General features: G+C 36.3%; 1 protein-coding gene across 1 annotated transcript in view; it reads right to left on the bottom strand.

Moving 5' to 3' along the window:
• Positions 1 to 15,353, bottom strand: part of CNTNAP5 (contactin associated protein family member 5) — an 861,232-nt gene extending 845,879 nt beyond the window's left edge. Inside the window, exon 1 of the mRNA XM_079133610.1 lies at positions 15,230 to 15,353. Coding sequence (XP_078989736.1) covers positions 15,230 to 15,311 — 82 coding nt within the window. The 5' untranslated portion in view covers positions 15,312 to 15,353. The remainder of the gene's footprint in view (positions 1 to 15,229) is intronic.
• Positions 15,354 to 27,153: the final 11,800 nt, after the last annotated feature.

Genomic DNA, 27,153 nt, shown 5'->3' on the forward strand with positions numbered 1-27,153 from the left:
TTATAGTAAATTCTATTAAAATATAGAGTAGGGGCATTTGTAGTTCACTGAAGGGAGAGATAAGCACATCTAGATTTAAATGCAAGGATGTTCTGATGGATGATACTTTAAACAAATACTTAAAGGTGCTATTAGCAGGGAAACCAGAATCAGAAACCAAGGCTGAATCCAGATTTGCAACATTTTTTTTTTTTTTTTTTTTTAATTTCGTATGTTCTCTCCACTTCTACTCACACTAATTGACATCAGGGTGTAGTGACAGGTCCTCACTGATGGTGGCGCAAGGTCCCTTTCTTTCACAAAAGTTAGGAGATAGAGGCACAGGACCATGGAACAGCAACAACTGTGTCTACATTCAGGGAATGGACCTCTACTGTCTCAGATTCAGGTTTCTGCCTCTGCTTGGGTTTCACTCGACCCAGCTGTGCTTCAATTTATCAAGTAGTTATTTTGCCTTTCACTGTGCTATGCACAAGCAATTTAATCACAGCTAACATGAGATCCCTTCTTTTGAGGAGGTCCCAAGGGAATGTCAGGGATGGAGGTGGATAATCAAGGGCCTTTACGAGATAATTTTTTAACATAAAAATAGCTGTTGACTGAGAACTAGAGATCACGGTAAGGAGGCAATTTTTCAACAAGCTACTATCTTTTCAAATCAGTAAATGCCAATAAGATTGTCTTGCCCCGACACTCATAAAATAGCAGCAAGAAAAATCAGATTTCGATTGGGTTAAAAAATAGAAACCTCTCTCTTCCAGCTCTTTGAAATATGCAACGACCTATTCTTAGTTATAGTCACCCAAATGTGCACTAGAGGAGCAGAACTTATCGCTCTTATTTTATCAACAAAGAAGTGGCTAATGTTGGAGGTGATAGATATGCTGATTCTTCTGTTTGGGTTGTTTTTTTTTTTTTTGGTACCAGGGATTGAACTCAGGGGCCCTTAGCCACTGAGACAACAAGTCCCCAGCCCTTTTATGTATTTTATTTAGAGACAGGGATTCACTGAGTTGCTTAGGGCCTCGATAAGTTGCTGAGACTGACTTTGAACCCTCAATACTCCTACCTCAGCCTCCTGAGCCACTGGGATTACAGGTGTGCACCACCATGCCCAGATAATTCTTCTGATTTGATCATCACATTCTACAAATACCAAAACATCATGTTGTACCCTTAAGTATGCAAAATTAAAATGTATCAATAAAACTTAAAAAAAAAACAGGTGCCTGTTGGGTTAGTGTGATTTGAGGCAAAGGTAATATTTAAAGCATTTAATAACCTGGACCTTGACTCATTGACCAATGCCAGGTGTCAAAGGTGCAGTGCTCCCAGCATGGCTTTGCTGCTACACACCAGCCAGGCATTGGCTCTCACTAAGAAAAGATACCATCTCAAATCTTTCTCAAAACCTTCCTATACGTAAGCTCTTCTGCATGCAGTTACGTTTAGAGATTTCTGCAATTAGAATAAGACAACAGTTCATGTGGTAACTTCATCAAAGACCAGAAGAGAGAGAATATTCTGAGAAGCAGAATTCTGGGCCTTCCCATTTTCCCAGAAGCAGTTCTCCTTATAATTTATTTTACATGCAAAAATTCTATGGACAATTTCATTTAGGAAGTCAAAAGATCCTGCTTTCGAAATGAAGTTTAAATATTTAAGGCCTTTATTTCTTCAGAATGTGAATTCATTTTAAAAGTTAGAATGCATCAAGTTATTAATTATCTCAGTGAAATAACTTCAGGATGCTCAATGTCCTTTATTGGTAGCAACCACTGAGAGGGAAATAGAGGCATAGCTGTAGGGCACTGGAGATTGAACACATTACTTAACTTCTTAGACCTCAGCAAGGAGGTCCACAGAAACAAGAAAATAGCTGAAGAATAAGACACAGAAGACACAAGGATAGATGGTCACAATTAAGCCAACCAGTAACCTATGCTGAAGGAACAAAAAGAGCTTGAGAACAAAGCAAAGAATGTACTGGTCTAGCTGTCCATACAACTGATAGGGAATCGAATAAATGCAAGGGCTGGTCCTTGTCTATCAAATGGATGTTCAAGGCCAGCATGCAGTCTGTAGCAAAGACATGGTTTGTCAAACTACTTTCCCATCTAATCCTCCATCTATCCCTACTGAGTGAAAAGAGGTTATGAGTTGTGCTTGAGATGAACCCTGTAGTTTTACAAGACAGAGAACGTTATCTGAATGCCACCCAATCAATCCGTGCCTCCCTTGAAATTTTGATCTAAGCTTCATGAATAGGGTTTTCCTCATTACTGCCCAAATTTTATTATTTATTTGACAGAATTTATGTATTTATGGCACATTATGTTTTCATCTACCTATCTATATATATCTATATATGTATAGTGAAATTATAGAATCAAGCTAATTCACATATTCTTACCTCACATATTTATAATGCTTTTTTTCTTCAAGTCTCAATTAGTTTTTAAAAGTTTAAATAATATCATGCATATTCTTAGACCACAATGGAATAAAACTGAAAGTCAACAACAACAGAAAAGAACAATGGAAAATATACAAATACACAGAAATTTAACAGTATATTCCTAAATGACCAATGGGTAATTAAAAAAAAAATAAAAGAAATAAGAAGAAAAACTTTTTGCCTGGAATTGCAGAATGCAGCTCTAACTTTCCTTAGATCCCATGAGGAAGCATGGGACGCAGTGAGGCTTATTGTATTGGTAGCCATAGACCTAGAGCCTCAGGACAGAGATGGATCCTTGCCTAAGTCCAGAGGGAAAAGTGTACCTGGCACCATGGTTTGCATTCTAGTGGTTACTCGTCCTGAAACTGCAGCATTTTGAGGAACCTGTCCTCCTTCCTGTGAGGTGCATATAAGTCCAAGGCTTCTGGCAGCATCAGGAGGTCTGCTTTTGGTCCCTAAGGCAGGGTGGAGCCTAGAAGTGACTATTAGAATGACTTGTGTTCTGTTTGTTGGGGAGTCCCAATTAAGTTCATATTGTGGAGCAAAGCTGTCACTCAAACCCCATCCCATTCCCTAAAATGAAATTAAAGCCTGTAAAGACTGTGGGATCCAACTATAGTTAAGACTGCCAGTCTGCTGCTCTGATGGGGTTACTGTTACTTTCCCATTTACCTTATACCAGCATTGTGGAGCTCTGCCCTGGACTGGGAGCCAAAGTTGAAGTTATAGTGAGGTTCCTACTCTCTATGCTCCTTTCCTGCCTCCTCATGCTATTTAGGGTTCCCATCACTTTTGTGCTGATTTCCAGAGTTTACTCTGTCATTATACTTGAAATGCAATTTTTGTTAACCTGGTTTTTCTCTGTGGCAGAGGTGGAACAGGGTGGTGAGAATATTTAAAATCTTAATTAATTTTTACGTGTACAATACACCACTGTGGAGGTACTGGGGAATGAAATCATATTGTTATGTGCACATGTGAGTAAGTAACAATGACTCTCACTATTATGAATAATTATAAAACATACACTATTGTTTTTAACTATGGTCACCACAATGTACAAGAGACTTTCAAAGCTCAATTCTCCTAACTGAAACTTTCCATACTTTTTGACCAACTCCTCCTCTTTCCTCCCTACACCTCCAGTCCCTGGTAACAACCATTCTACTTTCTGCCTGTATGAGTTTGGCTTTTGTAGATTCTACAGGTATGTGAAATGTTGCTGTATTTGTATTTTTGTGCTTGGTTTATTTCATTAACATAATATCCTCTGGGTTCATCTAGCTTGTCACAAATGAGATTTCCTTCCTTTACGAGGCCAGATAGTATTTCACTGTGTATATATACCACCTACTCTTCATCCAATCTTTTGATGGACACATGGGGAATTCGCTGACATGGCTATGGTGAGCAGTGCTGAAATGAATAGGGGAGTGTGGAATAAAAGACAAAAAAAAAAAAAAAAAAACCAAAAAAACAACATTTATCTAACAAACTCTTGGAGTGGTATGAAATAATATAGCAATGAAAATACTGCAAGGGTTTCTAGTGAGAAGGGTCTCTAGTGAGCTCAAAGCATATAGAGATACATTAATAGTGCGCACATTGAATCTCCAAAGCCATTAGTAAAAGAGTTGATGGAAAGAGTTAATGAGTGATACAACCAACCTTTAAAAATTTGTAGACCAACAGGAATTGTAGTGATTTCTAAACATGGGGAAGAGACTCGACAAGGTTGGAATAATCTGACCTGCACACTGGAGCAGAATCTGTGGACCTGGAAACACAAGGCTTTTCCCACCCACAGTCAGAAAGAACAGGTTCTGCAAGATGAACACATGCACATCCCCTTAAGTTTAAAAGTAACTCAGCCTTAGCACTGGGTTCAATAAAACAGAAAACAGCTTTGAGCTTTGAGGTAGGGAAAAATGGAGTGAAATTCCAATATGACTGAGTGCTAACTATATGATCTCAGATTAATTCAATAACCATCCAAGTCAGTATATTTTCACTCTAGAAGGGGTACAAGAACAACTGTTCCATAGAAATATGATAAGGAATAGAGTGAAGCTTTATCAAGTACCAACTTTGACACAGGGTGCAAGTTTGAAATCCAGCCAATGAAGAAACACATTACTTAATGTTATCTCAAATTTTCTATGCTCCACCATTCCAATCTGCAACCATTTCTTTGGATTGTGTCAAAAGATTTCTGATTATTGTAAAAGGAGAGAGATTAGTCCCTTTTTAAATATCCAGGTGATTTCAGCTGTGTTCAATCAGAAAAAAAAAAAAAATCTGCCCTTGTTGACCTCAATCCTGCTCCTTGCAGAGCTCATTTGCTCCCAGGTAAACCTCATGGATATGATAGCACATGCCCAGGTGCCTGTACTGGGGGCAGCACAGACCTGGGGAAAGAGCTGGGTATTCTTAGTTACAGAAACCAAAAAGTGCTGTTTTTTCGTTCACTAAACAGACTTGTGGGTTTCCTTCCCTCCTGTGAATTGATACATCTTTTTTTATTTTCCATTATTGATAAACCATAATCTGCAGCTTACACATTAGTAACAGTTGATAATGGGAAATTAAATAACCTGTCGTTCTGATATGAGGGGAGACATTGAAATTTAGGAACCCTAGAAGGCATAAGTAGGGAGAAAGAATCAAAAATCTTAAGCTTTGCCCCTGTGTATATGCAGTCCTGTATTATGGGTTAAGTTAATAAAATTGGCTCATGAACTGTAGAGATTTGGGGAAAGTATTTTTATCGTAATACAAACACGGATATACTATGGACCTGAATGAAAATTTGCTACAGTGCTTAAGACAAAATTCTAGAAATTGCATCCTTCAGTGTCTACTTAACAGCTGTAATGTCTAAACCCCTGGATTCTCATGCATACCTTTATTCCTGCAAGCAGCACTTGAGTGGAAAATTTCAAAAATAATTAGCTCAGGGCACAAAGCATAAAAATTTTTATTTAGCAAGAACTAATGGAAACAGGCAGAGTAAGGGACAGAAGATAGAAAGGAGAGATAGTGATGAGAAAGAAAACAGTAGGATTTGAGGAAGAGAGAGAGGAGGAGAAAGGAAAGGAAAAAGGAACAGAAAGAAGGTGCATTGGAGGGAAGAGAATGGTCACTAAAAATTGGGAGCAGAAGGAAAAGACTTTGGAAAAGGAAAGAGGCACTTACAATGTTGAGCAGGAATGAAGTGATGGGGTGTCACAGTGCTCAGAGTTGCTTTGAGACAATTATTATTTTGCTGGTACTTTCTCTAGAGTTATGTCCACAGTGATCTGAATCCTTCTTCCCATAAACTGCTTTGCCATTGAAAAAAAGTCTTTAAAGAATGTACAGAGAAGTGCATGAACAATAGGTATTTTGTAAATATTGTGGACTCAATGAATGAAAGAAGAGGCTCTTGCAGATGGAATGAGACTTTATTATTCATAAATTAGAGCACCTGCAACTGATTGTTAACTTAAAATCACCAAGAGCAGATGAATACCCTGCTATTTATTCACCAAAAGAAGCTTCCACAGTACACAGAGGGTAATATAGTTCTCTCTGATCTTCCAAGTCTGCTTAAATCTATAAATGGTGGTTGTAGGAAATATCAATATCCCTCACAGACCTCTGAGCAGGCTCAGTGGTTTTTCTTAATGTCTGTTCAAAGTCTTTTTCTCATACTGCTGACATAATCGGCAAGGGACTGCTCAGTTTTCTGTGCTCCTCCTACTTCTCTAGATGGACCTCTTTTACCACTCTTTCATAAGACTCCCTTTGTGAGTTTCTCAGCAAGTAACTTCACTAGCAAAGACCCAGAAGAAGTGCATGTACTATGCTAGAGTCCAGGAAACAAGTGAGGAATACAGAATAGTCATGTTTCTCTGGTAGGTGGAGGTAGATTCTGCCCACCATCCCTTTGACATAAAAGTCACAGTTAGAGCTTGTTTATATTTACCTTGGCAATCACTCAGTGCCCTGATTATTCAGATGAAGAGGAAGCAAGCAATCTATCTTGGCTTGACAGTGTAAGTATCATTGTCCTTGTCCTACTTCTTATTATAATTGAATGTTGAGATTCACTAATGATTGTGATAATAGGTCTAATTATTAGATGTCCACACCATGTTCATTGTGTATAGAGTAACTCATACTCTACTTGTGCCAACTCTGCAAAGTCCATGCTAGTTAGTATCCATAGGACATATGCAGATAGAGAGAATTAAGTCAATTCAAAACTGCATTACTTATGCCCTTGCATTGTCCTTTATTATATCTCCCTTTTCTGTGTGCTGAGATTTCAGCCTTGTGATATGGGGAGACTAGAGGTCAATCTGGGCATAAAGAAGACATAGATCTTACTTCCTCAAACATCCTGGACTTTCCTATTTGCTTTTCCCCAACTGAGAAGAGTCTGTTTCCCTCCCACCAATACCCAGGAAAAATTCTATAAATTTTTCTTTTAGTGTCTGTTTTAATTATCATTTGGCATAAATTTGCATTTCTATAAATTCTTTTCTAGTAGTGCTCTGTGTTTTACAACTTACTTCTATGAATTGAAGGGATTAATGCAGTTGGCCAAAGAGTTGTTTGGGGACAGGTGAATGGGGCATTGGGATTGGGTGGGCTTTCTAAGGGTCCTGGAGGTGGACCCTGGGTATTTCAGGCCTGCATGGGTAATGGGGCTTGTGGAGAAGTTTTACACTGGTGATTGTGCCATGCAGTTTAACAAGGCAGCACTGGAATTCAACAGACACTTTATTCCCCTCCTCCACATTTTTAACACAATAGTTAAAAATGCTCAGGGAAAAGTCAAGAATTATGCAAGAACTATATGATGACATGATAGAGAAAATGAGTGGGAAGAGAGGAAGAAAAAAGAGGAAGTGAGGGAAGAAAAGAGGAGATGGATTTGAACCTACATATTCAGTGAATAGTGGCCTAGACTAAACACCTACAAAACATCTGTCAGTTAGGCAAATTTCTTTAGATTGCTAATTGCCTTGTACTGTCTTTGGAGGGATATTTCTGCTTCCAAAGGTGGATAGTTAAAAATAATATACATCACAAGTAGTGTTTTGGCATTTCCTTTCACTTTCTTTCTATCTTCAACATTACTGTTGTCATCCTTTAAAACTCAATCAATTCAACTGATCCAGGGAACAGATGGCATTAATCAACCCCCAAGAATATTCACAAAAGCAATTAGAAATGTAGAGACATGGAATTTATGCCTGCAAATCAATTACCAATGATAGCAAATCAACGTGGCACACCCAACTTCCCCTTTTCTCTCTTTCCACTGAGCAGCCACTGATAATAATGATTCCTGGTTTACCCCCTGTCAGAGGAGGAATGAGAACCAGTATGTTGAGGTTTAATTACACATTCCTAATGACTACTTCCCTCTTTACTGACAAAACCAGCATAATTTACAGACTAGAAGATGCATCAGGATGATGGATACAGACAGCATGTGCTGTACCATGTCATGCAAATATGAAATACACAGTACTGAGAATATGGTTGTTTGGTATTCACAGAGAAGAACTTCATTTCAGAGAACAGAGCACCTTTTCTAGCATCTATAGCTCTCATTTGTCAAAAACAATGGAAGCAGCTATAGAATGCATTTAAACCACAAATCTGTGCCTTCTGTGAGTTTATTAGCTCATATATCCTTATGTCTTGAATTTACTTGGTCATTATTTTCCTTCCAAATGTGTGTAAACTGCAGAGTCTAAAGAATCCTTCTTTAGATCCTCACTAATAGTCTTCTGAGTTACTGTAATCATCTCTTAACTAGATTTCTCACTACCAGTCTTGGTCTATTCCAGTCTCTCGCTTACTGAGTGATTAAGGAGGAAAAAAAAATAAAAAAAATTTGATTATGATAACTATATATATAAAATCCTCCAATTAATCTCCAAAGGTCTAAAAATAAAAAAATAAAAGATCCATTAACGTAACATTTTTACTTCTATTCCTGTACCAAGTAATAGCCTCCCCCTCCTTCTCCAGCTACTGGAGCCAGCTTATTTAAGCCTTAGCTTAAATTTCACTTTCTTCAAAGATCATACCTTGATGCTTTAGCCAGGTTAAGATGCTCATTTTGTGCTTTACATTACGCCTTGTGCTTACCTTTATTATCACATTTTTTTTACTCTAGCATGATTAAAGAGATTAAAGAGAGATTTAGTTTTTTGACTGCCCACTCTTGAAAGTTCCTTGGGATCATGGGCTATATCTTCTTATCCATCTGTATTTCTCCAGCTTCACATAAACACTTGAGTTGTAGAGAGACAACCAGCAGTTAGGACAGATTTCTCTGATAATTCTTCAAATAAGGAACACATACAAACTATTATCACTTAAGTCTTCTCTGACCATGGCTTAAAATGAATGATGTTGCAGAGTTTCATAGTTCTTTTATCAGGATAATGTTGTAGTTTTGTAGTTTAAAAAAATATTTTCAGTAATTTAGTACTAAAAAACCCACTGAACACAATCTAAACTTTTCCCTTTAAATTAAACCATGAGCTATGAAAAAAGGACTTTATAGCAATATGATCATCTATTTTTCAGACTATATAGGAAATGCTCATTAAAATTGCATAAAGCAAAGCAAGTTAATAAAATCAGTTCCAACTTCTCACTGAGGTCAGATGGATGGAGAGACTTTGTCTTTAATAAACAAGTGGTCAGTGACCAGAAGATAATTTCCATATGAAGGCATGTAAGCGTCTACAGGTGCAGGGTCCCATTTCACAGGTCCCATGTTTAGTAAAGTAATCCAAAATCCCTCTGCGCTTTCCTTTGACAGATAACCTTTCCTTAAATTTCCAAAATGTGAATAAGTACTACTTATTAGTTTTAAGAAAACACAAAACTAAAATACATTTTAAAAATAACACTCTAGAGTTAGGGATGCGGCTCAATGATAGAGCACTTATCTAACATGTATAAGGCCCTGGGTACAATCCCCAACACCACAGAAGAAAACAAAACAACAACAACAAAGTAAAAAAAAAAAAAAAAAAACAAGTAATACTCTAGAAATAAGGACATGAAGAACTTCATTTCATTACTTTCATTTAGAAAGTTAATGGATAAATTAAGTATGTCATCCTGGGACTTACAGTTCTAAAGTTAGTATGAAGAGTACATAGATCGTTAATCCCCATCAATAAGGAATAAAAAACTTAATGGAATTATTCTATGTACATAAATAAATATACCACAGTGGATTCTATATTTATTTATATCTATAAAGCACCAACTTTAAAAAAAAAACCTGAATAGGAAACCATTTGTTTGTTTTCTCATTTATTCACTTGTCTAACATATAGGTGTTGGACATAGACATTCCAGTAAAATATGATTACCAGGGACCTTAGCATCCCAGTGAAGGAGATAAGAATTGTAAGAAGTGCTATGAAATCGTAATGTTTGCGGACACCAGTTCCAGCTTAAAAAGTGTCTGTGTGTGTGTGTGTGTGTGTGTGTGTGTGTGTGTGTGTGTGACAGGCAGGCTTAGTTAGCCAAAAGTGAAAGCAAATTACAAATGTGAAAGTGTATTATACACCAAGCAGGTAGTTTTTACAAATAAACTAAAGATCTGTGAAACTGCCTGGCGTGTTTGTGGAATGTGTTGGAATTCTACAGAGCTATTCAGGGGGAGTGCCTTTCGTTTGAGTGTACATGTGAGGGGGGGTTCACAAATCTTCATCAATGTTCTTTTGTATATCCTTATCAAGGTCCTTTTTCTCAAAACTTATGGAAGAAATATAATCATTAGGTGCCCATCCAGGTGGAAGACTTCTCATTGTAATGCTTACTATTTGTGTCAAGTCTAGATCCTTATAATTTGTTACTTGTTAAAGGTATGACTCAGGAGTTGACTGGCAAAAACTGCTGATCCATGCCCTTTGTTATGGATTAAGTTATGCCCAATTTCTACAAAAGCTAATATGTAGCACTTAACCAAATGCATTGGCATGAAAGTCATGTTTTGCAAAGAGTTTAGCATTTAAAGATATATATAGATATATATTCTGAATTTTTCTTCGTTTAGCTTTGTGATCTTAGAGAAATCATTAACTTTTATTACCTTTATTAACCTAAAACTTACTCATCTGTAAACTGGATCTATAAATATCTACCTAGCTGAGCAGCCTTACAAAACTATGTGTATGAAGTGAGTGATATCAAGTGCATATTATTGGTAGGAATTTAAACCTATTATTCTATCATACTAATTATATTTGCTTTACAATTTTGGGCATAATCATTCCAAGGTATACACATGAAATGAACAGTAGGGAAAATCAACAATTTAAGATAAAATTACATTACAAGCAGATAGTGCCTTGATAATTTGATCCAATTCCTTCATTTAGTATACAGAGATCATCAGGATAAGTAAGAAACCTTTACAAGGTCATTGGTCAGAAAGTGGCAGACTTTTGATGAATGAAGCTATCTTCCCTTGGAATTAAAAATGTCATTATAGGCTTCTAATGAGTACACTGCAACCTCTTGATGAAACCTTATTAAGTAAATCACTATTGTCTTCTGGCCTTTCAGGTAACTAGATCCATTTCAGCCTTCCTTTCTGAAGAGGATAATTCACATTGAATATACAGGTCATATTTTGCAGAGTTCTGGTTTATAAACTAAAAGACTTTGGATCTTCAACGAAAAGGTTTAGGAACATTTTGAATGTTATCATATTGTTTTATAACAAATGGACACTGAAAAGGGAGGCATTTCAGCCATATAACTGGGACACAATAAAGGTTTCAAATGCAGTTGGGCAGAGGAGCAGAGTAAAAGAAAATTTCAATTTAGAGGATAGTTGTTCATTAGAACAAGAATAAGTGGGGAGGGATGAGGTTATTCATATAGAAACTAATTTCCTCATAAGTCTGGAGCCTTGTTGGAAAGCTACTAGTCTATCATTTAATTCACGTTACAATTGTAAAATATCCAATCTGGTTTGGAGATAGGGAGCCATGTGAAGGTAATGAAAAGACATTTTATAAGATTGGGACCATCAGGAAAAGTGGACTCACTGGTGGGAAACATTTTTTAGGACTGTTCCAAATGAGCACTAAAGTGCTTACTTCACTTTTGCTAACTCTAGATGCCACTAAAATGTTCCAGGAAGATTTTTCTGCTGAAAAAAAAATCAACATGATCTTTGTTTACTTAGACTATTATATATTGATTGGGTTTGTGTGTAGGCTTTAGATAACTCAAAGTATAGTGGGTTTCTTTTTTTTTTTTTGAAGATCCTTATAAATGTAATTAACATCGTCATATATTTTGAATGAATTTCTGCATGATATTAAAAACCTAATGTGAAGATTTTTCATTGCTTTCTCTATAGTCTATGTATTTGTGAACCTAATATGAACAACAAACTTAGATAAGGTGCTGAAAAATAATTTTAATTATTTTTGGTCAAAATTAAGGTGACATATAATCACATAACATCTACTTTTTCTTTAAAATAAAGTGAATAGTCACCCTATGTGTATCCCCATGCATTCCTTCTGAATGTCTTCTGAATGCAAGTTCTCTCATTGTAACAGACTTTCAACATATTTAATATTGAAGGACGTATTTAATAAGACAGTAAGCTGCTATTCTTTGAAGAGTAAAGATATATCACAGCTTCTTCTATTCACCTAACTTGTGAGCACTGGAAGGTTGAATGACCTGATGTGTATTTGACACCTTAGTTCTAGTATAACTAGGACTTCTTAGCTCTTCTAATTCCTGGTTTCACTTTACCAAGTACCAAGTTTCAGGACTGCTTCCTGTGTCAAAGGAGTTAGTATTATATGTAAAATGGTTTTTCATTTAACATTGGCCTGTTATATCTATATTTGAAATTAACTTATTCCCTTAGGGTAAACCCACAGGAAATGTTCTAGCTATTTAATATCCTAAAAATCTGGAATGGGGGTATTTCCAGAGTTTTATTACTTGAAGGTAATTATATTCTCAGCAGATATTAGTAATATCTACATTATAGCCAGTCCTTCTGAACTGACTGCATTTTAATTTTGTTTAATTAGAAATTTATAAACTCTATAATTGGATCAGCATTTATTTTTGTCTTGGAGATAATTCCCAAGTTTTGACCAGATTATGAGAACTAAACACACACACACACCACACACACACCACACACACACACACACCACAACACAATAACAAATTATTATAAAGAAGAATAACAATTTAAAGTTATTATTACTTGAATGAAGTCTACTAGTATAACAATGTACTGTGGAAAAACTTAGATAAATAATCCATTTTCAAGACTACTTTCACAAATGACATGAAATATATTTTTATTCTTCAAAAATAATTTCTCTAAATAAACTTTTAAAATGACCATTTGAAAAGAAACTGCTATTCTTCAAGATATGCACACAAATGGCATTTGGTGACATACAGATAGTAAATCCAGGCCCTGAATTTATGAATAGGATATGAACAATAGCAGTCTAGAGGAAATGTGACATGTTAAGGCTTTTTCTTAGGGGCTTTGCTTCGTATGTTCTGAAAACCACCAATATGTATTGAATTCAAAAATAATTTTCTGCTGTTATTCTATTGTTCGCCAAATTAATACTATTGTACAGCTTAATGAACATTTATCATTATTCCTTAAGAACATTTGACCCCAAAATATTTAGCAAGCAGTGTGCATTCAATTGGAATGTTGATTGGAAATGAGGAAATTAAACTGTCACTGATGAAATACTAATGCTCATTATCACATTATCACAAAATTTCATTTTAAATGTTCAGAATTAGCTCTATAACTGCATTAGCGATGATAAGTATGAGTTTTAAATCTATGCCATTTAGGTTTCATGAGCATTATTAAAACATATTAACCATAATTCAATTAATTTACAAAAAATGCCATTCTACAATTTATCTCCTCACCAAGCTCTTAAGACAAGGTGCTATTTGAGGAAACCCAAACCATGCTCCAATGGAATACGTTCTACCTATTTCATTCTTATTTTCACCCCACCTTTGTGGATCTTCAAAGTATCCACTCTTCTGATAGACAAATGTGCTAAAGGGAAAACAGTGATAGTTTACAGCCACACCTTTGCATCATTAGGACAATGCTGACTCTAGTGTTCTAGAAGGTAGAGAAACTAAGCTCAGAAATATACCTAACTTCCTCTTACTAACCACTTGGATCTTTTCTAAAGCACCATGGGAATTATTTCACAGAAGAGGGAGGAAGAGGAAGGAAAAAGGAAGAAGAGAAGGTAGAAGGTGGCAGGGGGGCGGAGAAGAGGAAAAATAAAGAAATATCAGAAAGAAATATCAGATTCTAACCTGCTCCTACAAATTACCTAAATAATTTCCAAATAAATTGCCTCCTTTCATGAGGTTGGCCCTCTAATCTTTTATTAGACTTTACCACTAATTATAGGTGTGGGCCTCCAAAACTTCTGATCAGAAACAGAAAACACTGGCTGTTCTCTGGACAGTTTCCAGTATATTACAACTGTCTGTTTCCTACTGGAACTGGAAAGAGATATTTAACTCCTCTTAGATGTACAGAGGTGGGGAGTGAGGTAGAAGAATTCTTAAGTAGAAGTTATTTCCACCTTAAGTAGAAGTTATTATTCCACCTTTCTCTAAAAGGGATAGTACAGATTACAAAATCTAATGACGATGATGATGATGATGATGATGATGATGATGATGATGATAATCCTGTTTGGATATGGATAATATTTTTGAGGTTCATGGCAGGGATATGGAAAAGGGGAGCAAACCCAGAAACTTAAGGGACCGTGGTAAACCACCCTTGGAAACAAAACAGATGGCTTAATTGCATTCTTTCTCATTTAGGACTTCCCAGAGCTGGAAAAACTTCCTTTCCTCTGCCTAGAGAGGCAGCTGAGCAATTGAGCTTGAACCTCTGATAGCTCTAGCGATTTATTCAAGTTTGACGAACTGGGTTCTTTAAATACATAGTGCAGGTGGTGGATCCCCGGGTGTCCAGCTTCCTTGCCTATTAAATTAAATGTCGGTCCTGCACTTGCCGAGGTTAGAGTGTGAACGACAGAGTGCACACTTAGTGCATACTCATTATCTGTTCCTTGGCACAAAGATTTTGGGGGTGGGGTGTGCATCAAAGATCTTCCTCCTGTATTAGGGGCAGCCATTGATCTTGTGGTTGACTCTTTCCGGGCCATAACTCTTAGGTCAAAACTCCCAATCCTGTTAAACCAGTGCCCATTGGTTGCAACACAACCCAAATGAAACCTTTTGCCTAAGGCATTGCAGAAAGCTAGGTATTGTGGGGAGCTGGGCATACTGCAAATCCAAGGCAGCTGCATTCGGAGATGAGTCGTTGTCACAGTGCGCTGTGGCTGGGAGCTCTATCCCTGGAAGCTGAGCTCCCAGTGCATACTATTCGAACAGGGGCCTTTTTGGGCAAAAGCCCTTGCTGAGATTAAGCAAACACAGAAAACGGAGCTAGATAGGAGAAGAAGGGAACTTTGCAATTACGGGAGAAGGGAAGGGAATCTAGCAGGGCTTGCGTATGAGAGCTCTGCTAACTTTTGGGATGGTTGGAGTGATGATGGTACCACACTGATCAGCATTTCCTTCCCCCTGGGCCCAGAGCAGACACTTGGGTTTTTTATTGCATATCCGAATGTTATCCTTTCCCACCTCACATACCCGTCCCCAGCTCCTGGTACTCACAATTTGTCGCTGTTAATCCTAAATGCCACAAACCAGAGAACAGCAAAGTCAAGACGCTGGTCAGCCCTGGTACAGAATCCATTTCCCACGAGTGAGCGGTCCCTTTCAAACGAATTCCAAATTCGCAGGCACCAGCCGCGGCTTGTCTCTCTCCTCCGCACCTCCTGACCCCCTCCCACCCCCCCTTGGAGAGGTACTCTCTCTTTCACTCCATCCCGCGCCCAGACGCTCCACCGAAACCGTGGCGAGGGCTTCTTCGGAGATGCGGCTGAGGCTACAGTCCCCGAAACAGCCTCTTGCTGTACTCTCCTTCCTCGCCCGCCTCTTCCTCCTCTTCCCCCCTCCTTAAGGGTGCAAATCCAAACCCATCGCAAAGACAGGCGCCTAGCTCGGTGGGAACAAACCAAATCCACCTCGTCAAGCTCGAGAGCAGGAATCAGCACCGGGGTGGCGGACAGCTCCTTATAGGCGAGCGGGCCGCGCGGCACCGCCCCCATCCAGGGCCCGCCCCGCGCTCGCCTATAAGAGCGGCCTGGGCGGGTCTTAGCCCCGCTCCGGCGAGTTTCCTTCAGCAGGCGCGCCGCTGCGGTGCGCTTTGGCTACCTGGGAGGGCAAAGGAAAGGAATCTAATATCTTTTCTCTTTCTCTTCCTCCCCACCCGGTTTCCTCCCTCCAATCCCTACCTTCCCCCTTCCCTTTGGCTTTCTCTATTCCCCATCTAGGAAAAGAGTTAGAGATTGAAATTGAAACAAGGTTTTCGAAGAACGCTGCTGAAGGGATACTAAAAGGAGTTGAAGGACAGACGCATTAGGAAGAGAGAAATTTCCCACGGAAAGCTTTGTAATGACCTAACGAGATGCCTTTTCCCTCCCTTTGGAAAGGAGGGAGCAAGTAGAGCTTGAACTGTGAGATTCAATTTCCCTTGCGTTCGTTCTCTGGTAGGGAAGGCTGATGGATATTGATATTATTGGAATTCTGATTTAGAGGTTTAGCACTATGTCCACTCTCCTGTTTTACCGATTCCCGCACCCTTCCCCACTGCTCATCTTTTCACCGGCCTTCCACGTCCGCGTCTTCCCTCATCGATGTTGACACATTGCTTCGGGCAAGTACTGCAGGGTGCGCGGTGCTTTGGGTTCCGGAGCCTAGGTGGTTCGCTGGCATCTGGGGAGAGATGGAGAATATCTGCTAATGGGTGTGGTAGTGATGAGAGTAAAAGGGTGGAAGTCCAGTTTGGTTTAGGAAATCTGAGGGCTCCCTTGGAGGAATTTACATTTGAAAAGAGGGAATGAGTGGTTTTTGATTTCTTCCTAGAAGCTCCCTATAAGAAATCCTGGTTCTGTTTTTGACTTCTAGTATGTATCTGGGGACTCTCTTGCTTTGCCATAAATCAACTTATTTCGTTTTTATTGGAAGCTGTCAGAAAGCTGTCAAACCTTAACAAAATGAGGGACCATAATGATTTCTCCTATGTGAGGCTTACAATCAAGTTAGAGTTGATAGACCTCTACCTACTTCAGAGGAAGTTGATGTACTCCTCTCCTTTCACCCCCAGCGTTAACAATTATGCAGACTTATTTTACACTGTGAATTCTGACAACCTTTAGTCTTCAGCGGCCGGCTGCGCAACTGCAGCAAATTGAGCTGTGTTTAGGCAGCTTCTGCATAAATCCTGAGGTTAACCTTGTGGTTTGGTTAGAAGTGGTCTTACATCATTGGAATACAAAAAGATGGTTTAATGACAACTGGCTCAGTGACCCCGTTATTTTGTTAGAGAAGAAAGAATCCTGAAGGCCCTATCAGTCCTAAGTAAATGACCCTCTTCTCTCTAAGTTTCTAACTGGAAATAATTATGTAAGTCAGTTGATTCTCCCCTAGCAGAACCTGTAGTTGTGGGCAAAAGGCCACACCCAGGAGATGATGATTTCCAAAACATCAAAGCTAGGTGACCCAAGGAACTGTCCTGTTTGCCAGGGAATTGTAGATAGTGGGAGTGGGAGTCAAAGGTGGGTTGCTTGGGCTTGGCTTTCCTTTTCACCTAGGGTCCCCAGGAACTGCCACCCTATCCCCAACTATAGACAATACTATTTTGCTATTATACTAGAAAATCTAGAGAAAATACAGTAAACCTTTATTCAGTTTTATATATTCCAAATGAATGCAAAAGAAATTTTATTAAGAAATAAAATATAACAGGTATAATTTAAGGTCTTTTTGAATTCTTGCTTCATAATATTAATCTTCCATCATATATTCTAGTAAACTGTTCATTGGTATATATCATTCCCATATATAAGGTTTTTATATTTTTATCACATAAATCTCAAAGAACTAATTAGCATTGCTTTTTCTTTAATCAATGCATAAATGCTATCATACTCTTATTTTATATTTTGTAATTTATTTAATGTTATATTGTTAAAATTCATATATTTGAATATATGAAATCCTCTTTCATCTTAACCACTGTGTTGTATTTTTAGTATCAGTATTCCAAGATCTTTTCATTATTTCTTCTATTTGTGATCTATAAATGGTTTTGTTTTTTCTCTAAATAAAAACTATCATTTTGTACCTGTTTCTTAGTTTGTCTCACATGGAGAAGTAGAATTTCTGATCATAAGAAATGTTTTTCTTCAGTTTTACTAGTCATTTCCAGTTACTATAAAATAGTGATACCAACTCATACCTCTCCTTTCTTTGCTAGCAGTGTGTGACATTTCCTGTAGGTCCACATCCTAACCCATCACTTCAAGTCTTATCATTTTATAAGTAGAAAATTGATAGTTACAAAATACAGATATTGAGTCACCAAGTTTATGTCCCTTCATATAATCAAAACTTTTACATATCTCCAAAGATTCTGTTTAAATAATATATTTGAATATTTACAAAAGATTATGTCATTATTTTTTGGCAAAAGGACTTAAAATGAATCTCCTGTGCCAGTAAAATGTACTTAGAATATATATTAAAAGAAAATCAGGATAATTTGTTACTTCAAAGCCCCCAACTGTGAATGATCTTCAAGTTATTAGTAAATATTGGAATTCTCCATTTAGATGTCCATACGTGGGCCCAGTATATAGTGTATAAATTGCAGCTAATTTAAAATCCTATTTACAGTTGTAGTTTGTTTCTCTCTCTCCAACACACCTGTTCTCAGAGTAACTTTGAGCCTTAAACAGCAGACATTTGTCTAAGATTTGTTAACATTTCAGTAAGAATACTGCAGCTCTCAATGTATTGAGGGGTAAACAGCTGTTCCATTCAGACAATAGTGTAAACAATGCCATCTTCTGGGGGCATTTTGGCAGCAAGGTTTTGTATTTTTTATCATCAGTAGAATATTAATCTCTATTAAAACTGTCTTCAACCAGATTGATATTTATCTATTGAAATTCTTTTTCAGGCTTTTAGAATGATATATTCAACTTTCACATGGTGAGTAAGAGCTGAATAATCTCCCTTTTCTCTTCATGTTGCTGCATTTAGAATAACTCATATTTACAGAGTACTTTGTTTTTGAAGAGACTGAAAATTTCTGCCTAGATAGAGTAAGTTGAATACTAATAGGTAATGGAAAATGGATAATTGAACTCCAAAAATGCCTATATTTTAAAATAATAAATTGTGACATCTTTCCAAGCCAAACTTTTATCTGATATCTCAAAGGAATGAAAGAAAATGGGTAAGAATGCATTTCAGTGTCTCTTTGATTTTCTCTGGAGCTCTTTCACTGCTTTACCCTTAAAGGAGCAGAAGGAAAAGAATCATTCATCAAATGGAGTCTCAGCCTTCAAATATGCAACAAGTGGCTCATCTCATTGATTTTGCAATCCTCTTGTGAGGCATAGAGAAGTATGTTTGGTCATCTCCATTTTATTGATGGAATCCTAAGAGGAGACAGATATTGACATGTTAAATACCATGCAGAATTAATGGCTTCAACTCATAGGATGCTGAAAATCAAAACCTCCAATCCTATCTCCTTTATCCTTAGAAAACTTATAGGTGAGAGTCACTACAACATATGAATACTACGTTGCATGGGAGAGGTTCACTCAGGATCACAGCTACTCTGTTCTGAATATCAGTACTTTTGGCCTAATATTTTAATGATTCAAAGATAACTTCTCTTTCTACCTATATTTTCGATATAGAGTTTTCTCAAAATATTGATGTGGCAAAAAGTTAATTAATTTTTCCTTTGATCTTATTCACTTTCTTTCTTTTTTACTTCTTTTTTTCTTCTTCTTTTAGTATGTGGCCAGTAAGATGCTAAAGGGTATAGAAAATAGGAAAACAAATTCTGCTCTCACAAAGCTAAACATAATTTGGGGAAATGAGATGTAAATACATTTTAAAAAGTAATACCACAATACAATTTAGCAAGTGATTAAGTGCCAAATTTCCTAAATTATAAATACTTTAGGAGCTTTGAAGCTGACATAGATTGCTTCCCATGGGGGGAAAAAGTTGCAGATGGCATAATGAATCAGTTCTGTGTCTCTTTGGGGGTAAAGGGAATTGAGACATCCTGGGTCATGCGCTTGTTATTCACGCCAGGTCAAGTCAGGTATATTTGCCTTAACAAGAAAGTCAAGTCTCAAGATAATGAAGGGAGAATTCTGTTTTTGCAGAAGAATGGACATTCTTACTAATGCCCATGGATTTTAAACATATGTTCAGAAAAACTTGCTATAGTCTCTCTCCATTACTTCTCTTTCTTAAATCTGACTCAAACAACTCAAGCTCATCATCACAATACTCATTCTTAACATCAAAAATAGACATCTTCTATCTTTCAACTCCTGCCAATAAAACAGCCAATTAAATACCTTTGTCTGGCACACAAGTTGCTGAGCTGGTGTGCAATGCTGTTTACACATAATCCTCTTTCCTTTTTCCTGGGACTTCTTCCCACTGGTGAATTTTCATGGTCATCTCCATTTTCATGATGGAATCCTAAGAGGCAGATATTGACATGTTAAATACCATGCAGAATTAATGAATTCAACCCATAGTATGCTGAAAATCAAAATCTCCAATCCTATCTCCTTTATCTTTAGAAACCTTATAGATGAGAGTCTTTACAACATATGAATACTGGGATGCATGGGAGAGGTCCACTCAGGATCACAGATGAACGTCAGTTGAAACATCTCTGGTAAGGATTCTGTTGATTACTGTATGATGCTAACACACCGTAATGTTTCCCTAACCCTGAGTAATTTCTCAAAAGTAGTTTCTTAATCAAGTTTCTAATTCTCAGTTTTGGCATAGGTTTTCAAGAAGTGTTGATGTCTGACTAATGTAACATATTAATGACCTTGTCAGCTTCCAGAAGTTAAATCCATTCCCTACCAGTCCTTGTGCCAAAATGCATGGACTTCTTTGTGGAAATTTATCTTCATTTACCTTGGAAATCAAGATGTGAACTAGATGAAAAATCACTGGAAATGATGTTTTTGATAATATTCTTGATAGTTTTCTCTCCTACTATGTGTACCTCAAATATGTCGATTTATTTTTTAGGGGAGCTCACTTTCTAAAGCATCTATATAATTGCATTTGTACAAACCCAATCATTCAACATCTAGAAACAAATGCCAAAAATGATTTCTTTTCTTTACTTATTTCTGTCTGTTTTTGAAGGACCTCCTGTGTATAATCAACAAGGAATCATTTGTGATACATTTTATGTTTTCAGAGAAACTGTTTAAACTAATTTATGAAAAATTTTCTGAGTGTAAAATTAGAAATTTTGAGTTTGAGTCTTGATTTTGAAGCCTACTGATATGAGATCTTGAATATACAGCTTGATCTCCAAGTCTATCAACTGTGAATGATGAAAATTCTTGGCTTTGATAATTGTGTATACTAAATATAATGACATATGTAACAATAATTTTGTTACACAAACCTACCTTCTACACTCCTTATGTTAGCCCAAAGAAGACAATTTACTTAGTTCATAATCACTGTAATTCTAATGTACTTTATTTTCCAGTTCATATCTCAAGTAAAAATAAATTCAAACATTTATAAAACTTATAGAGTCTAGGGAAAATATGCATAATTCATTACTTAATATGTCATAGTAATTCAGTTAACCAGTGTTAACATATTGAGTAACAGTAGTGTGTCTAGACCTGTATCATTTTCTTTTTGTTAAATATATACCATAAATTACCTGATCCTCTGTTTATGGTTCTTATACTCTCCAATTACTAAGTGGGAAGATGGTATATCTAAATTTATAAGTTTAAGTAGTGAGTGCTTCAAGGAGAGGAAGAGTATCATCCTGTATTTTTTAAATACATTAAAGTGGCACATATTGGCTTCTTGATCAACACCTGATACAAACTTCTTTGACTACAAAACATGCTGATCAAGAAATCATGATAGGAGTAAGCCTACCATAGCAAGAATATTTATCTTCATGAATTATGATCTGGTACTTGCTGTGTGGCCCACATCTGACGAATAAGACTCAAAGGTAGGGTCAGATTTTCTTCTCTTAGAGAAATGCAAATTAAAACCACCCTAATATTTCACCTCAGTCCAATTAGAATGACTATTATTAAGAAGATAAGCAATAATAGGTGTTGGCATGAATGTGGGGGGAAAAGAAACACTTGTATATTGCTAATGGTGTTGCAAATTGGTCAGCCACTCTGGAAAACAGTATGGAGATTCCTCAGAAAACTTGGAATGGACCCACCTTTTGACCCAGTTATCCCACTCCTCAGTTTATACCCAAAGGACTTAAAATCAGCATAGTACAGTAATGCAGCCACATCAATGTTTATAGCAGCTCAATTCACAATAGTTAGATTGTGGAACCAACCTAGATGCCCTTCAATAGATGAATGGATAAAGAAACTGTGGTATATATACACAATGGAATATTATTCAGTCATAAGGAATAAAATTATGGCATTTGCAGGTAAATGGATGGAATTGGAAATATCATGCTAAGTGAAATAAGCCAATCCCAAAGAACCAAAGGCTGAATATTTTCCCTGATAACTGGATGATGATACATAATGGGGGTAGGGGGATAGGAGTAAGAGAAGAATGGAGGAACTTTGGATTACATAGAGGGAAATGAGATGGGGGAGGAGGCAGGGATATGAAAGATGATGGAATGAGACAGACATCATTATCCTATGTACATGTATGATTACATGAATGGTGTGAATCTACATCTGTACAACCATAGAAATGAAAAGTTGTACCCCATTTGTGTACAATGGATCAAAGTGCAGTCTGTAAAATTAAAAAAATTAAATAAAAATAAAAGTAAAAGAAAAAATTACATGCACAAAGTCCTGTGTTCCTTCCCCAGCCCCTCCCCAAATAAATAAAAAGTGAAATTAAATAAGTAAAAATTTTATAAAAGAGAGGTGTGTGATCTGGTTGTGGCTCAGTGGTAGAGCACTTTCCTGGCACGCGAGATACTGGGTTTGATACTCAGCACCACATAAAAATAAATTAAGGGTATTGTGTCCATTTACAACAAAAAATATATTATAAAAAATTAAAGAAAAGGGTACTGTGAATAAGAAACTTAGTGTCTTTGCAGAGTTCTCCACAGCATGTAAAATATCCCATGAGCATGAGATTGTTGATGACAAAAACATTTTCTTGAGTTTTAATTACAGCACTGAGTTACTGAGTTTGCAATGTTTAAGCCACAACTATTTAAGTTAGAGATAAACAGAACATTGCTTATAAAATATCAACCTAACATTGGCAATATGACTTTGTTCTCTCTTTGAGAACTTATAGCAAAATTCTGAAGTCAGTGCTACCAGATACATTTTGCACATAAGGATATTGAGACTCCTGAAATTTAAATAACATTGCTCAACTCATAAAGTGATTAGGTAGGAATGCAAAGATTCAAACTTGTGCTTTTTGATTCTAGAATCTTGGTTTGTCATGCCATTGCTTAGTGACACAAATATGTGGAATTGAAATAAATTTACAAAATTGTGTGGTTTTAGTAGATATATTTGTTTCCTCATTTAAGCTCAAACATGACTGACAATTTTGACTTCATAAAAAAATTATTTTTCTTGGAGTTTATTGAAGCCTAATGTCTCTCAAGTAATAGCCAATGTGCTATTACTAAGCTTGCTGGAATGAATGAAGAACAGCGGGTATCTGTTCCATCCCAGGTGCATACCTGAACTTCAAGTAAATCAGGCCAACATCTGAACAGAGGACTGTAATAGACTCTACCATGAGAACTCTTCTACAAATTTATAACATTTTCCAATGGTGTATTTTTTCAGGAAACAAATATTTGGGAGGAGAAAGAGCTAATTGCAAAGAATTAGTTCATTATGTAACCTAATTCCTGATATTTATGTCCTTTTAGCCTTTTCACATTTAAATCAGCATAGAAAACATATTTAATAAGGTAGAATGAATGCTAGCCTAGAGCCAGCAGGGGGTGTGTTGACTAGTACAAAGGAAAACACGCAGAACAGATTTGAAACTACAGTGTGAGAGACTTTATAGGTTGCTGGATTATTGTTCATTTGGGGGAAAGAGAAGAATGGATGCAGAAGGCATCCAAGCTGGGGAAAAAACTGTTGATGACTTAATTACTTCTCTCTTTTACTTTATGTCTATGGACAAATTGCACATGACCTAGCATTTTAAATGTTTGTAATTCAATATATTGAATAACATTTGTTATCTTAGTTGTATTCTTATTAAAATAAATAGGCCCCGACATCTTTCAATTAAAAGTTTAAATTTTTTTAATGATTTGAAGTTGTGCAATTTAGAAAATATATTCTCAAGGTTAATGATATAGCATTTTGACTATATCTATCTATCTCTCTATATATTTGGATAGCCTATAGGAATCTCAACTTTCTTCAAAAGTAATTTTAATCATTGTTAGGATACTAAGTACCCTCTCTCTGCTTGCTTTGTTAAAGATACTACAGATGCCAAATAAATTAGGAATAATCTATTTTGAGGAAGTTATGCCATAGCACTGAAACCACTATATAGCAGGGAATTTTTATATGGTAAATACAGTGAACTTTCTATGTCTGTGGGTTCTGCAGCTGCTGATTTAATCAGGATTCAATTTAAAAAAATACTTTAAAAATCCATCCTTACTGTACCTGTACATACTTGGTTGTTGTGGTTGTTGTTTTTGTCATTATTTCCTAAGAAACATGGAACAAAAACTATTTACATCGCATCTGCATTACATTAGGATTGAGTCTCTGGGATTACCGGTGTGCACCACCATGTCCAGCTTGTGTTGTCCTGCTAATTAGCACAGTTGTGCTAATTTGTTTGTATTATCTGTGTCTAGTCTTGTATGAGAATTGTGGAGCTCTGAAATTGTCACAGAAATTCCGTGGAGGGACATAAAGCATTTACCTAATACACACAGGGTCCTGGATTCATTGCCTTCTGATGCCAAATAAAAAGATGGAACAAAACAGATATTACATGTCCTGCAAAGCCTAAGTTATTTACTGACTATTTACAGAAAATTTTCTTGAACTCTTCATATAGTTTACAAATGCAATAGAACAGGATGCAAAAAGCACAAAGCTTATACAGTAGAAGAAAAGAAATTTCGTTTATCTGTTCATAATTTTTTAAAACAAGATACTTTGATGTATCAAATGCTGTGGGATAAACACAATAATAAAAAAAATCTCAGAAGTTTTGAAAATACAGACTGTATATATGGATTTGGTGATGTTAATTAGAATGGGTTGAAACGATTCCTCCTGAATATATTAAATTTAAATCTTCAAGTTATAGTCTATTTTACTTCTTTTAAAAATATCCAAAATCATAGACTGGTTCTCTTTCCTCTCATCTCTGGTGAGTATTGATTATTGATAAGTCTTTATTGCCTTCCAAAAACTGCTCCTATGAGTTAGTATCACTCTGTGTTTTCACTGATGCTTTCATTGTGGTATTCATCATGAAGTATTTTCAACTTACAGAGAACTTGCTTAAGAAGCATAAAGAACGTCCATATGCATTTGTATTTTATCCTTTATTAAAAGCATTTTGTCCCATCTACTTAATAATTCTCTCTCACACTCTTTATCTCACTGCCCTCCTTGTTCTATAGTCATAAATATCTACAGTTTTCTCTAGTTTTCTGATTCACCCAACATCTGGATCAGTATAAGGAAAGTACAGGATATGGGCAGCAGAGTAGAGCAACCATGAAAGCTCATGAATACTAAAGGTCTAATATATTTTGTCCCTGTGGGATAACAAATTAGAATTCTACTGCAAGGTAATTATTTAAATTATTTTACATTTAAATTATTTTTATATGTTTAATGGGATGACACCAAATCACAAAGTGCTGTGAAAGTCAGAGATGAGGTAAATGAAATGCAATACTTAGTGCTTGAAGGGCTCATTAAATGCTGCCATTCATAATTTGGTATCATTGCATGTGACACTTCAAGGCACATTTCATGCAACTACTTCAAGGGACTAGGAAACCACACCTGCAAGAAGCCTTAATCAGAAAAATTTTTCTGAATAAGTGGCTTATGCGGATTCCTGAGAACCATGTAAGGACAGTGTTTGTGCTTTTAAGGGGAGAGAGAAGAATGCTTGGAAAAAGGCATCTAAAATTACTAGTGGCTTCCAAATTGGTGGGTGATGTAACTGAGAGTCAGAATACAACAGTTGTAAAGAATTTGATATGTATATTTATTGTAGGAAAAAGCAAAAGTTATTGGAGAGGGTGTTTGTTTGATTTCTTTCTTTTTTTTTTTTTCTTTTTGAGGAGTGGAACAGTTAGTTATTTCATATTTTGTAGTTCTTTGGCTAGTCAGGTCATTTCTCAAGCTAAATGAATTCTCATAGCTGCATTAGCAGCTACACTGAAATAATGTGTTAGTCTTTTATTTAACATATGCTATCATGTTAGGTGTTTATAACACTTTACTCAAAAAAAATAACAGTTTATGGATTTGAGATTTGGTGTTCAGGATATCGTTCATCTCATTTTAGGTATATTATGTACAGGGCAAATTATTTAAGTAATTTTTATATATAAAATGGGATAACATCCACTCTCACAATGTGTTATGAAAGTCAAAAATGAAGAAAATGAAATGCAGCTTGAAGTGCTCATCAGAGGTGCTGTTATTCACAGTTTGGTGTCATTATTTGTGATACTTCAACTCCCAGCTTATAGTGGTTGGGACTATTTATTGCCTTTCACATAGTAGAGTTGCACAGGCATAGCAAGATCATGATCATTTGTCAAAAATCGTCAATATCTCCCTGGGAGGAAGCAAAATGTTTTAATTGCAGGTAATTCACATTTTTCTACTTATTTGATATTTGTCTGGCAATTTTTTCTTATAGACAATGACTTATTTTCTGAAGAATTAATAGCAAATATCAGAATCTAAATGATTACATGTCACCCTCAAATAGAATATGTCTTCAATACAGGTGTAAGAAACAGGATAAGGCCTATCTAAGATGTATAAAGATTACCAAAAAAAAGAAAAGAAAAAAAAAGAAAGGATGGAAAGCAATTTATTAAATTTGCTTGTTAGAACAAAAGGTATAGCTCTGATTTGGGTCAAAACGAATAAAGATTAGGGATGACCAAAACTCTATGTGCTGAAATTTGAAAATTCGGTACTAAATTTACTAGACAAATATTTCTCAAGGAACTTCCATCTCCAGAATTTACCAAGTCTTTCTCCACTTCCCATGAATTAAACCCTTTCATTGGTATGGTGTAATTCTTAGTTTAGGAAAGAGACATCTCAGATTTGTAACCCTGCCAAGCATTTACCCATAGCAATATTGAATATAGACAAACTTTAATTGGTTTTGAAGGAATATTTTTCCTTCCTGTACTCTTGAAATTCTACAGAAAGTGT

Source organism: Sciurus vulgaris, assembly GCF_902686455.1.
Source record: "Sciurus vulgaris genome assembly, chromosome: 3".
NCBI lineage: Eukaryota > Metazoa > Chordata > Mammalia > Rodentia > Sciuridae > Sciurus > Sciurus vulgaris.